At 45.2% G+C, this 14,584-nt stretch overlaps 2 protein-coding genes across 4 annotated transcripts in view; one reads left to right on the top strand and one right to left on the bottom strand.

Annotated features, from left to right (window-relative positions):
* TPGS2 (tubulin polyglutamylase complex subunit 2) overlaps positions 1 to 11,477 on the bottom strand; it is a 32,902-nt gene extending 21,425 nt beyond the window's left edge. The window contains exons 1-2 of the mRNA XM_075532529.1: positions 11,160 to 11,477; positions 1,550 to 1,629 (exon numbers count right to left, since the gene is read on the bottom strand). Coding sequence (XP_075388644.1) covers positions 1,550 to 1,629; positions 11,160 to 11,223 — 144 coding nt within the window. The 5' untranslated portion in view covers positions 11,224 to 11,477. The remainder of the gene's footprint in view (positions 1 to 1,549; positions 1,630 to 11,159) is intronic.
* Positions 11,478 to 11,585: 108 nt separating this feature from the next.
* The window catches only part of KIAA1328 (KIAA1328 ortholog), a 260,762-nt gene continuing 257,763 nt past the window's right edge, over positions 11,586 to 14,584 (top strand). The window contains exon 1 of one of the 3 annotated variants that reach the window (XM_075532526.1): positions 11,586 to 11,677. In XM_075532526.1, coding sequence (XP_075388641.1) covers positions 11,620 to 11,677 — 58 coding nt within the window. In that variant the 5' untranslated portion in view covers positions 11,586 to 11,619. Of the gene's footprint in view, positions 11,678 to 11,790; positions 11,944 to 14,584 lie in introns of those variants that run through there. The other 2 variants (XM_075532527.1, XM_075532528.1) reach the window with 2 other exon arrangements.

The following is a 14,584-nucleotide window of genomic DNA, read 5'->3' as shown; positions in this document are numbered from 1 at the left end:
TGGGGGCTCGTACAATTCTTATCACAATCCATACATCCGTCCATTGTGTCAAGAACATATGTACATTTGTTGCCATCACCATTCTCAAAACATTTGCTTTCTACTTGAGCCCTTAATATCTGCTGCTCATTTTCCCCCTCTAGCAGGGTAATTTCTTGTCCCCTACTCAAATCTATTTGCCACTCAGGAGCCACTGAAATTTTCCCTTGCCAGCTCTTTGCTTAAAACACCCCAAGGAAAGGATGAGTCAGCTAGGGTGCAGTACAGCACCGATAAAACCAACAGTCCTCTAGTTCCTTAATGCTTCCTTCCCCCCACAATCATGACCCCAGTTCTTCATTACAAGTTCGGCTAGACCAGAGCATGCACCCTGGTACAGATATGAGCTCTCGACACAAGCAATTCAGGACAGACAAACCCCTAAGGAACTGTAATGAGAGTAGCAATATCATGGGGATAAGGGAAAGGCGGGGTAGAAGGGGGAACCAATCGCAATGATTGATGCATAACTCCCCCCGCAAGGGGGACGGACAACAGAAATGTGGGTGAAGGGAGACAGCGGATGGTCTAAGATATGAAAATAATAATAATTTATCAAGGGTTCACGAGGGTGAGGGAGGGAGGGAAAAAAGAGCTGATACCAAGGCTCAAATAGAAAGAAAATGTTTTGAAAATGATGATAGCAACAAACGTGCAAAAGTGCTTGATACAATTGATAAATGGATTGTTATAAGTGCTGTAAGAGGCCCTAATAAAATGATCAATAAAAAAACAAAAACCATCCCCATGGTTCCCCTTTGCTCTTAAGTTGATCCACCGAGTCCTGCATGGTCCTTACTGACCCTTCTTTGCTCTTCTGCCAAGTGACCTTGCTTACATGCTTGGAACAATGCTCATTCTTCCTGTCTCAGGGTCTCTGCTACACAAGCTGAAAGTCCCCTTTCCCCAGACCTCTTCTGCCTGCCTCACAACTTCGCATGACCTCTTTGAGACATTTCCTAGAACCAGGCTAGGGCTCCTGACATTCTTCCTTTTCCTTTCTCAGTCCTCGGTCGGGTCTCTAATTCCTCTTGTAATGGTTTGGGGTAGTAATGCCAGGAGCTAAGCAATGTGTCTTTTGGGATTACCCACAATGCCTAGGGCTCACCACCAAGCATGGCACATCTTACAGCTTAACACTTTTGTTGAATAAATGAATGACAGTTCAGGGGAGGACTGGGAAGCACTAGCTAGTGAGCAGGTAAATTCATCCCTGTAATAAATATTTTGCTAAGCATTACTTTTAATATTTTTTATCTTCCTTGCTGTATTTTTACCTTTGTGATATACAACTTTGAATGTCTCCCGGTCCTCATGCCATAGTGGGGCTTAAAGAAGATGCTTCAGGTGAGAGAAATGGTAAGTAGACTGGACAGTAACAGAGAGAAGAGTGCACTCTACGGTGGGGGCACACCGGGCCTTAGATAAGAACAGGTTTCCTGCCCTCCTCTGTGCTCTTTTGGGGGTATTTAAGCTGTTGGCAGTTGAGAACCCCACAGAAAACACTTACTTGTTCCCATGAAGAAATCATATGACGTTCAGCAGGCAACTTCTCTCTGATGGCCACCTCTGTCACTCCTGGGGAAGATTCTGGAGAAGGACAAAGAGTGTGAGTAAAATTGCACTGAGCTGTGCCGGAGCCAAGCCATGGTATTTTCAATCGCCTCCTATGCGTGTGAAAAGAGGACACTGAATAGGGAAGATGGAGAAAAGGGGATACATTTGACTTATGATGTTGGCAAAGACTATGGAAATTAACATGGACTTCCAGAAAGACAAACATATAGGTGTTGGAAGAAGAGCAGCCAGAACGTTCCTTACAAAGAAAGAAGGTGAGGCTTTGTCTCAAGAACTTTAGTGGACATTTTGTAAGGAGAGACCAAATTCAATCCAATCCAATCCAATCCAACCCAACCCAACCCAACCCACTGTAAAGTTGCTCTGACTCACAGCAACCCTACAGGACATGGAGAATTGCCCATGTGGGATCCCCAAACTGTAACCCATTACAGGAATAGAAAACCTCATCTTATTCCCAAGGAGCAGCTGATGGTTTCAAACTGCTGGGGCTTGTAGTTTGCGGCCCAATGTGTTATGTACTATCAGTCCCTTGAAGACGACGTCATGATTTGTAAAGTACAAGGTCAGCTAAAAACAGGCGGATCTTCAATGAGATGGCTTGACAGAATGGCTGCAAGAGCAGGTTCAAATTTGACAATCGTGGGGATGGCGTAGAACTGGGTAGTGTTTCCTTCCATATTACATAAGGTTATGGGTCAGAACCAGCTCATGACACCTAAAAATAATAGCAGCAAGAGGTGCAATTTGCCTTCTCTCCTACATTTGTACACTAGAACCTGGAAACTTGTTGATGAGACAACTCCTAGGGTGAACGCAGCAAGGACTAGTTGGACCTTCGGTGGTACTTGAGTCCATAATTTAGGACCTAATAGAAAGGGCACCAGCACAAAGTGCTCTATACTCAGTTGTCTTTCAACCATTTCGCTTGTCGAACAAAGAACAGAGATTCTAGGTTGCTCGTAGTTTTTAGACGGCACTTGTCAGCTTAATCTATACACTTATGACTCGGTGAAAAGTAAAAAGGAACAGCACCTTTTAACAATGCAGTCTGATTTATATACATATATATATACACATACATGACACGACACCAGAGGTGGATTTCAGTTCGAGGTTGAGGATATCTCAGGGCAGTCGTTTGGGAGTCTAGTCTCTAGTGGTATAAGCCTGGATATCTTATTAGGAAGGTGAGGTTCTGGACCTTATTTTTCTCCCAGTCTATTAGAACTCACTGAATGTGGTTCTGACTAGACAGTTAGTCGTGGTATTGGGCACAATTTAGGTGTTGTTTATATTCAGAAAGAGCTCAATGGATTCCATGGACTCAGGACCGATTTAACAACTGTAATATTCTCTTCTTGCCTTATCTAGCCCTGTTGTTCTTTTAAAAATCATTTTATTGGGGGGTTGTTCAACTCTTATCAGAATCGATACACACATCCATTGTGGAATAGCATCTTTTACAGACATAAAACTGGCTTTCTTTCTTTTTTCTAAACTACATTCTTCATGATGATTCGCTCTAAGATTCTCAGAATTTTACTCGAGGCTAATGTAGAAGATGGATTCCACGAAAAACATATCAGAGTGAAATCAAGCCATGTTTCTAATTGCCACTCAAAACAGGTGTGAATTCCAGACAATCTGGTCTTTCCTTAAGGAGTTGTGCTCTATCATTTACTCTGAGGTAAACAAGAATCCAGCTGAGGGGTAATACAACATGCTTCAATACTTCCTCCCACATTCTTCATTTGTCTGCGGTTACCTGGATCCAAGATTTTGAAATCCTTAATATAAGGCTTGGAATTGTCATAAAAGTCCATCCACGCTACCCCTTTGTCACATCACTAAGTTTAATTTCCATCGCCATTACTAAATTCCAAGCCACAATCAACCGACAGCTTGGATGAGATCATAACCACAAACCCTTCCTGCTTTGGTCTACCCTTAGCAAATTCCCCCCCTTGAGCTTTCCTATCGGACCTTGCCTGTCCTTACTTTGGTCTGGAAAAAAGGCCTTATGATGCCTGCTTGGTTTTATTTTCTTCCACGTCACAGTCTAAGCCCATGCTTCAAGGTGTCAGCTTTCTCCCTATCTCCATCCCTCACTGCCCCACAGAACCAAGTCTGTACTCACCTTTAATTACGCTGCATCTAGGAATTAGAGACCTCTAACATGGGTCCCTGAGTGTATGCATCGCAAACTGTCCTCCAAGTTGTCAGCTCAGATTTTGGGATACAGCAACAGCTTCAAACGGGAGGTAGGACTTCTGTATTCTACTCATTTCAGTCTTGCTTTATGGATTCACTCGCTCTGTGACTGTGGGTAGGTCTTGATGCCCCTTTCCCGTCAGTGGGATGGGAATAGTAACAGTACTACATACCTTGCTAATGGAAATGCAGAAAGTACATTTTGTTGAGAACTTCTGCTTCTAAGGGATATTGGGCTGTAACGTTCTGTTTGGGGAATGCCTTTGCCTCATTTTGGTGTCAGGGTTAATCTCACTTCATAAAATGATTTGCTGTTGTGTAGCGTTCTCTATATGCTAAAAGAGTTTATTTCCTAGTAGTGTTTTATCGGTTTCTTTCCATAAGTCTTTTGTTTTTACTGGTTAGGCTTATTTCTAAGTATTCAATCTCTTATACGGCTCTTGTAAATGTAGCTTTCTTAATCTCTTTTATAGAGCTGTCTTCCTTGGATACAGGAATTTCCTTTCCCTTCTATTCCGATTTTGCTGAGAGTTCTTATGTCTTTACTGACATGATATAGTTTTTTCCTTTTGTTTTATTTACATGGTAGATTACATTGGGTTATTTTTTCTAATGTTGAACCATCCTTGCCTACCTGGTATGATATATTCCTTTTGTGATTTTTTTTAAATTCCACTGGGTAGGATTTTGTTGAGGATTGTTACATCTGTGTTCATAGCAGATTCTGATCTGTAGTTTCCTATCTTGGTAATATCTTTGCCTGTTTTTAATTTATTTGGGTTATGCTTGCTTCTGGAATAGTTTGAGTAGAATTGTGTCAATTTTTCTATGTTTGGCATAATTCCCTGGTTAAGGTGATTTTTTTAATGACCTGATCTATTTCGTCTTTTGTTTAGGGTCTGTTGAGGTTTCTAAATCAGTCTATGTTAGTTTAGGTAAGTCGTATGCTTCTAGAAATTTGTCGATTTCTTCAAGGTTTTCAAATTTGTCAGAGTGGTCCACCATCATTTTGTTATCTTTATAATTTTACTCGGCTCTATTGTGATTTCATTCAACTAGTTTCCTTTTTTGTTATGTTATGGGAAAGTACGGTGAAAGCATACCATGTCATATACCTTTTCTGATTTGAAAGCATTCAGTACCCACCTTGTTTTGCCTGATTGCATCGTGGCCCACGTACAAGTTCTGCAGGAGCACAATTAAGGGTTCTGGGACTCCCATTCCTCACAATGTTGTCCATAGTTGTGATCCACAGTTGAATGCCATTGCATAGTCACAAAACACAGGTACACATCTTTCTGATGTCAACAATAATCTCTCATTTTATGTCATACGTGGAATCTGGGTTGAATTCCTAGCAGTTCCTTGTGGATGTACCGCTAAAACCAGTTTTTAAAATTATCCTTTGCAAAATATTACTTGTGTGTGATATTACTGATATTGTTCCACAATTTCTGCATTTTGGCAGCTCACTTTCCTTTGGAAAAGGCATGAATTTGGATTTCTTCTGTTTGTCAGGTAGCTGTCTTGCAAAAATCTGTGCACTCATAGGTGAGTACGTGCAGCACTGTGTCTGCTGGTGGAAATCTTTCATTGGTGGTGGCAGTTCCTGGAGTCTTGTTTTACGCCCCTGGCTTCAGTGCAGTGCAGACTCCTTCCTTCAGGACCGTCAGTTCTTGATCATGCTACTCTTGCAATGGCTGCATGGCTAACAATTCTTGTTGATACCGTGACTCTGTGTGCTCCTTCCTACTTTGGATACTTCCTGTGCGGTTCAATATTTTGGCTTTAGAATCCTTCAACCTTGGACTTTGCATCTGTTCCCTGGCTCTTCGAGTTTAAGAAAGGCCAGCTCATGATCTCCCTTTTGGTCTTCTAACCCCGGTGGTTGTATAGCTACTTCCTTGTTACCGTATGGTATATGCTTGTGTATAAGCTGAGTTTTTCAGCACATTTTTAGTATCATTTTTAGGGGCTCGTACAACTCTTATCACAATCCATACATCCATCCATTGTTCAGCACATTTTTGATGCAGTTTTTGTGCCTTGGCTGATATTCGGGCCAGCGTATACTTGAGAATATACAGTACTTTGTCACCTCCAACTGCTCTTTGAAATCCTGTTTTGCCTGTTTATTTCATTTCTTCCTTTGGTTTGTGTCTCTGTGTTCAAGAGTAAGTTTCAGAATCTCTTCTGACAGTAAACTGGCCTTCCCTTTCCTTTAATGATAATTATGGCTTTATGATTTTTGATGTCCGTGATGCCGCATCTCCTCATCCTGTGATCTGTGGCTAGTAATATTCACATCTATTCTTCAGAGGGTCTCTAAATTCAGGTGGGATATTCTACAGGTCAGATCTTGGCTGTCATGAAATTTTTTTTTTATGTTTTTTATCCTCAACTTGAATTTGCATCTGAGCAATTGATAATCTGTTCCCAGTTGGCTGCGGGGCTTGTTCTTACTGATGATACTGGGTATCGATGGCATATCTCTCCATAGATGTAGTCAATTTGGTTTGTACATATTCTATCTGGCAAGATTACATATATAGTTAATTTCCTTTTATGATATTGGAAAAAGGTATTCACAATAAATAAGTGGTTGATCTTATAAATTCTATTATGCAATCTCTGGAGTCATCTATATGACTAATGCATATTTTCTAATTGCTGATCTTTTTATGTTTACAATTTTCACATTTCATTCACAAGTAGTTATTAATATATCTTGAGCAAATGTTTGATCAATTTCAGAATGTAGAAATTAGTAATTGTCTTCATCTTTGGCATTAGTGGTGGGCACATACATTTGAATAATAGTCATATTAATTGATTTTGCTTGTAGTAGGGGTATGGATATTAGATTACCATTGACGGCATTATACTTCAGTTTAAATCATGAAATGTTCCTTTTCACAATGAACACAACACCATTCTGCTTCAGTTTGTCATTCTGGGCATATCAGACCAAGTTGTCCACTTCAACATGGCAAATTTCAATTTCAGCTCACAAATGACTAGCATTATCAATATTTATGCATCCCACTTCATGTTTTATGACTTCTAATTTTCCTAGATTCATAGATAATACAATTCATATTGAGTAATGGATATTTATAGCTGTTTCTTCTCATTTTGAGTCATGTCACATCAGCAAATGAAGGTCCTCAAAGCCAAAATATTAAGGTTCATAGGAGCCAGAATATGACCTTGATTTTACCCCACCTGAATTCCAAGAAGATCTCAAGAATAGATTCGCTGCACTAAAGACCTTATAAGCTGTCGTAGGCTTTCAAGAACATCAGCCATAAAGCAAAAGGCCATTAAAAGATGGGAAAGAGAGAAAAGATCAAAGTGGATGTCAGAAGAGACTCAAATTTGCCCTTGATCCAATAGCTAAAGCCCATGGAAGAAATGATGAAGTCAAAGAGCTGAACAGAAAATTTCAAAAGGCAGCTGAAGAAGACAAAAAACATTGATGTAGCATGTGTTAGTCTGGGTACTTTAGAGAAACAAATCCACAGAAACTCAGGTATAGAGAATTTTTAACATATAAGTGTGCATCAAGAAAACATCCCAACCCAGTGCTGCCCAAACCCACCAAGTCCAACATTAACCCATTAACCCATTTGTCCAACATCAGTTCACAAAGTCCTTCTCCATCTCACAAAGCAGACACAACGATGCTGACTACAGGAGGAAAGCTGAGTCAGTGAAAGTTGAAGCATCTCAGCGCTGGCAGGGATCTCCACACGGGTGCTCCAGCACCCAGGGCTGCATCAGGGTAGGTCCATGTGGCTTCTTCTTGGGGATGTCTTGCAGGAAGTCAGACTTGCAAGCTGAAGCAGGGAACTGCTAAGACAGTTGTACCCTGGTGTAACCATCACAAAGCTAGAGACCCGAGAACTAGAAAGGCGAGGCTCACTGAGCCATTTAGCCCTCTGCCCTTCAATTAATCCCGCATGTGTTTATTGGCCAGGTTGGCACAATAAACTAACTTATAGGAAGATGAGAAGAGCACATGCCGTCATGTGTCAAAAGAACTACTTGACAACCTAACATGTAAAAAGCATGTGACCGAGAACTAATGGAACTGAGGAAGAAGTTCAAGCTTCACTGAAAGCATTAGCCAAAAACAAGGCTCCATGTATTGATGAAATACCAAATGAAATGTTTCAACAAGCAGATGAAGCACTTTAAACACTCATCTGGCTATGCCAAGAAATTTGGAAGACAGCTACTTGGCCAACTGACTGGAAGAGATCCATACTGTGTCCATTCCAAAGAAAGGTGGCCCAACAGAATGCTCAAACTCCAGAACAATATCATCAATATCATATACAAATAAAATTTTGCTGAAGATCATCCAACAATGGTTGCAGCAGTAGATTGACAGGATGCTGCAAGAGGTTTAGGCCAGGCTCAAAAGTGGATGAGGAATAAGGGAGGTCATTGCTGATGCCAGACAGATCTTGGCTGAGAGCAAAGAATACCAGAAAGATGCTTGCTTGTGTTTTATTGACTATGCCAAGGCATTCTACTGTATGGACCACAACAAACCATAGCCTTGGGAAGAATGGGAATTCCAGAACACCTAACTGTGCTTGTACAGAACCTGTGGATCCATCAAGAGGCAGCTGTGTGAACAGAACAAGGGAAGACTACATGGTATAAAATCAGGAACGGTGTGCCTTAGCGTTGTATCATCTCACCATACTAATTCAATCTGTATGCTGAGCAAATCATCAGAGAAGCTGGATTATATGAAGAATGTGGCCTCAAGGTTGGAGGAAGGCTTACCACCTGCTATATGCAAATAACACAACCTTGCTTGCTGAAAGTGAGGAGGACCTGAAGCACTTGCTATGAAAATCAAGAATTGTATCCTTCAGTATGGATTACAACTCAATGTAAACAAGACCAAATCCTTACAACTGGATCAATGGGTAACATTATCGTGGATGGGAAAGGCTTGGCTTGCCAAAGCTTTCATCTTGCTTAGATCCACAATCCATACTCATAGAAACAGCCGTCAAGAGATCAGACAATGCATCGCATTGGGTAAATCTGCTGCACAAGACCTTTTTAAAGTGTTGAAAAGCAAGGTTGCTTTGAAGACGAAGGGGCATCTGCCAACTCATGGTGTTTTCAATAACCTTATATGCACGTGAATTGTGGTCACTGATTGAATAAGGAAGACCAAAGAAGAACTTATGCGTTTGCATTATGGTGCGGGCTAAGAATATCTATAGTACCACGGACTGCTGAGAGAATAAACAAATCTGTCCAGGAGGTTCCTCAGAAGCAAGGATGGTGATGTGTTGTCAGGAGAGACCAGTCCCTGGAGAAGGATGTCATGCTTGGTAAAGTAGAGGGGCAGCAAAAAAGAGGGAGACAAAATGGCCCGGCACCGTGGCTGCGACAACGGGCTCAATAACTGTGAGGATGTCACAAAACAGGGTGGCATTTCGTTCTGTCGTGCATAGGGTTGGTACGAGTGGGGAGCGACTCGAGGACACCTAAAACCAACAGCACCCCCAGGTCAGCAGCTCAGACTCAGCAGTGGATCAGCAAGAGAAAGATGATGCAGGGGCCATGGTAACGATTTAGCATCTCAGAAACCAGCGCAAGTCGTTCTACTCTGTCCTGTACGGTCACCTTGGCATCAACAGTGGCAGTGGGCTGGGCTTGGGGTTTGTTTCTCTGAATAAAGTGACACACGCACAAGCACATACACACACACACACACACACACACACACACACACACACATTGAAGGGTCCAGGAGAAGTTAATTTCAGGAAAAATAAGCTAAAACAGAGATCGGTAAACTGCGACTCTCGAGCTATATGTAGCTTTTTCGGTACATACATGTGGCTCTAAGTAAAACTGAAAATAGTTAAGCATATTTTTGGCTCTCAAATACTTCTTAAGTTGTTGAGAGGGGCAAGTTTGCCGACCCCTGATCTAGAAACTTGCGAAGGCCTTTGAGCCAAGTGAAAATAGGATCAGAAACACAGATGAAAGCACATCATGGAGGGAGTTGTGAGCTAGGACACAGAATTTGAATTTTACCACAAATGTTGGAAAGACATCCTTTTGGCCTGCTTCCAGGGCCACTGCTGCTGCCTTCTGTTTATCAGGATAACCCCCTATTTGGCTTTCAAAAGCTAGTATCCTTCCACTGGGAAACCTTTGATTCCTCAGGTAAGATCAATCCCCTTTTCTGTGAAACCTTTGAGTAGGAACAGATGAATGGTCTCCTTTCTTGGAGCCCTGGTGCCACAGTGGCTACAGCACTGGGTTGCTAACCACAAGGTCAGCAGTTCGAAACCACCAGCCAATCCGGAGAGGGGCAAGGTTTTCTACTTCCTAGAGTTCCAATCTCGGAAACCCACAGGGGCAATTCTACCTTGTCTTAAGGGTCACTGAGTCGGAATGAGGTCAATGGCAGTGAGGTTGGAGTTGTGGCCTCCTTTCACACGTTGTGAGTTGCCATTGCATTGATTCTGATTCAAGTGGACCCATGGTGTGTCAGGGTAAGGCTCTGCTTCATCCGGGTTTCGGGGCTAGGGCCTTTTAGGAGCAGCCAGCCAGGCCTGTCTTCCGAGGTGCCCGTGGGACTTTGTGCACCACCTTTCCTGCCGTCCATTGCTGTGGAGTCCATACTGACTCATTAGGACAGAGTAAAATGGCTCCTTAGGGTTCCCAAGGCTGTAAATCTCTATGGAAGCAGACTGTCGCATCTTTCGCCCTGCTGGTGGGCTTCACTGCTGAGCTTTATGTTAGCAGCCCACTGTGCACAAGGCACCTAAGTGCCGCCGTTAGAGGAACCTAGCATTTTCACTCAGACGGTCTTTTCCATCAGTGCACGCCCTGCGTCTAGCATAGCGATGAGTGCTAACCAAATGTTCCAGAAGGGGAAGACAGTCTGGGGGGCCAACCTGGGCTCTTGTGGATCAGGTCAGGGGCGGCGCACAGAGGCCCGTGGCAGGTGCTGATCTGGGAAGCTAGCTAGCAACACCTGAGGCCGGGCCGGGGTTTCCAGGGCACGCCTCTCCGGAGACCCCACCTCCCATCTGTCAGGGGCTGCTGTCCCTCCTTGGCTTGTGTTCGCCCCTCCTTCCTGGGCCCCGTGGTGGGTCCTCGAGAAGGGCTTTTGGGCTTCCCGAGTAACCTCCTCTGGGGCCGTGTGCCCGGTGCACCCAGGTGCTCCTGTGTCCTAACAACGGAAGTCACCTTAGCGACGGCCACGCGTCTGTCCGGTCCAGCGCGGCGCCGCTCCCCGCGCTCCCGTCCTCTCCCGCAAGCCGCCCCGCCCCACTCACCTAGGATGCGGGTGATGCCCAGGGTCAGCTTCTCCAGGTGCGGCTTGGGGGACTTCTCGTCCATGGCTCGCGCCCCCGAGCCGCGCGCGGCCGGGAGAGCGGCGGGCAGCGGCGGGGAGAGGCGGACGGGCCCCCGCCTCGGGGCCTCGGCCGTCAACTTCGCGGCATGCCGGGAGCTGTAGTTCTCGGCGCCTGCGAGCGCGGCGGCCCAGAGATGCGGCTCGCAGGCCGCTCGGGGGGCGCTCGCTCGCTCGGCCTCCCGTTCCCGCGGGGCCCACCACGGCTCCACAGCGCGCCGTCGCGACGCGCCGGTCCCGGCGCCGCCAGCGTCCCGCCCCGCCGGAGGCGGCGGCCGCGCAGGCGGGGGCGGGTCTCCGCGGCGGGCGGCCAATGGGGGCCGAGCCTGCAGGCCGGGGCGGGACGGCCCCGGGGCGACGCGCAGAGTGGCGGTTGTTTCAAGATGGCGGACGTGGCGGGCCCCTCCCGTCCGAGCTCCGCCGCGTTCTGGAGCCGGGACTGTATCCTTGGGCCGCCCGCCCGCCCAGGGGCGCAGGCGCCCTCCCCGCTTGGGCGAGGGGCGTGGGGCGGGGTGGGGCCGAGTGCTGGGGGGAAGCCCCGCGCTAGCCTCGGGACGGGCGCGGCCCCGGCCGGCTTCCGCGTAGGTGCGGGGCTGGCCCCGTGCTGAGGTGTTGGGTAGGTGGCCGAGAACGGGATGTTGTCGCCGGGCGGGGCTTTCCAGGTGTGGGGACACAGCACAGAGGTTGCCCAGGCCCACACGATGATGGTGAGCTCCACAAAGGTGGCCGATCGTCCGTGGCCCCGCTTGGGCTGGAGGGTTGGGGGGCTCTCTGCTCCTGGCGATCCTCCTAACTGAGCCTGTGCGGAGCGAGATTAAGGGCAAGGATGGTGGCTGTCTGGACAGGACCCTTGAACTTTGGACTGGACAGGTAGCCTTTCTGCCTTGGGTTAGGAGTGGCCTTTGCCTACACTGCTAACAGCAAGCCCGGATCTCGTTGGGCTTTTAGTGGCCTGTCAGGGATGCTCTATTTCCTTCATGGATTTTTTCGGGGAGGTGTTGGGCTTGGCGATAAGGGCCCAGGGGTACTGGCTACAGCATAGGATAAGAATCTCTGTACCTGGAAGGTAGTGGTCACTTGCACATAGATTGTGTTGCACCGCTGGCAGGGATTGCCGTTCTTAGAGTGGAGAAGCTACAGCGACGGAATGTAGCCTGTGAGAACACTCCAAGTTCAAGTCCTAGGAGGAAATGTTCGCGTGATAGCAGTGGTTCTCTCTCTAGATAGAGGCGAACTGTCCCCATCTGAGCTAGTTTGATTCAGATCACTTTGTAAATTGTAGAGAGACGTTACATGAGCAAGGAGGCTAAGCAGTATCTTGAGAGGTATTGCTGTTACTCTTGGCAGAGAGCTTCTATGCGCGTTCTACTCCAGCCTCAGGGAAAGCTACAGAACTGTCTGATCAATTCCTCTTCAGTTACTAATATGCAAACGTCATTAGCTGGAGAGGGGGACCTTTTCCCCCCCTTCTGCATCTGGGTTTCTGTTATGCACGTAGTTACCACTTGTATATATGATACGTTGGTGAGATCAAATGTGATCACTGTGGATGAGAACAGCTCTAGTGATCTGCATGCAGTTACCGATGTTATTCCTTAACCTTGTTAGTAATGCAAAGGGAGTATGTGCACCGAGAACACCTGAGCTGGAGTAAGAAGCTGGGAACATGGTTTGAGCCGTTTCTCATAAAACTGCCTCTCCCTGCTGATAGGCTTTTGTGGTGGAGGAGAGACTGGAAGATTTTTAGCTTACTGTGTGATTCATTAATCATTTCTGTAACCACTTACATGGTTTTGGCGATTACTCTTAAACTTGCTCTTATAAGCAGTGGAATTCTTCTGATATAGATTAAATTAAGCATCCTCAAACTACAGCCCATGGGCCACATGCAGCCCACCGAGGACATTTATCCAGCCCGCCAGGTGTTTTTGACCCGTTTGTTTTTTTACTTCAAAATAAGATATGTGCAGTGTGCATAGGAATTTGTTCATCTTTTTTTTTTTTAACTACACTCCGGCCCTCCAACGGTCTGAGGGACAGTGAACTGGCTCCCTTTTAAAAAGTGTGAGGCCCCCTGGATTAACTGGTGTACACAAGGCAGTCGTCTGCAGTGGAACTGAGTAAGTTAATAAACAGGTGTGCGGACTGCACGTAAGCTCCTGGTGAGAGGAGCCTTGTGCTGGCAGCGTTTTTGCTGTTGTACAGTCTCTCCCTATTTGTTATGGACGTTATATATTCCCACTTATCTCTTACCGTTTCCCTTACTCTTAACATTAATGTAACCCATACATCTTCCCTTTGAAAGTGAGGGAAATGGTGGCGATTACATCCTACAAAAATTCAGATGTATGAAAGGACTTACAAGGTTACTCATCAACCTTGGCCTTCCCAGCCTGTTTTACATAATGACCACAATGACTAACACCCAGTCTCATACGCTTATATTTCATTTAAATCTCTATAAGGCATGAAACCAATGTCAAACGCAAACTCCAGATTTCTTATTGAATGTTTTCTTAAAAGCACAATGATAGTTAGGAATTGTTTGGATTTAGTCCTGTGTTATTGGATCTTTATTTACTTACCACATTGATGCCTCCCCAGACTCCCTAAGAGCCTTTTAATAAAACTTCCAATAGAAAAAAATATCAAAAAGTATGTGCCTGTAATTTGAAAGATTTTTCAGTGTTTTGCTGAAATAATTGGAGAAGTGTGATTAAGACTTTCCAACTGTAGACGTTTTGATCACGTGGGGACAGATCATACGTCCTTGGGAGCTCTGCGCCTCCTTGCAAGTATGATTCAGTAGCGCTGTTTTGCAGAAAGTCTGCCTTAACACTTAAAGCGGAGCCAGTGACTATACCGTGCTTTCACTGTGTGGCTTAGATGTAGACGGCTTTTCCCCCTTCATGGTAGTTCCAGAAGAAGACAATTCTTTTCTTTTAAAAATTATTTTATTGGTAACTCTTGCAGATAAAACATTCCATAGTTCAATTGCATCAAGCAGTGGTGTACAGTTGCAACCGCAATCAGTTTTAAAACAGTTTCTTTTAAGAAGACAGTTCTTTTACACTGTCCAGCATTGATTGCATAACTGCACTCAGTGTATTTGTAACTTGATATTGACAAGGATGAATTACAGTGGACCTAGGGAAAACATTGGCATAGCCGTTGAGTTTTCCATTAAAATGGAGACACGTAAATGTTAAAATGACACTTGCATGCCCTCACGTCTCTTCTAACTGGTGGAATCACTATTCCATGTAGGGCAGAGTAGAGCTGTCCCGTGGCATTACTTAGGCTGTGTTCTTGCCTGATGCATTTTGCCCTGTCTCTTTTCCCTTGGAA

Source organism: Tenrec ecaudatus, chromosome 15 (assembly GCF_050624435.1).
Source record: "Tenrec ecaudatus isolate mTenEca1 chromosome 15, mTenEca1.hap1, whole genome shotgun sequence".
In the NCBI taxonomy this organism is placed as follows: Eukaryota; Metazoa; Chordata; class Mammalia; order Afrosoricida; family Tenrecidae; genus Tenrec; species Tenrec ecaudatus.
This window is presented reverse-complemented; position numbering and strand designations above follow the sequence as displayed.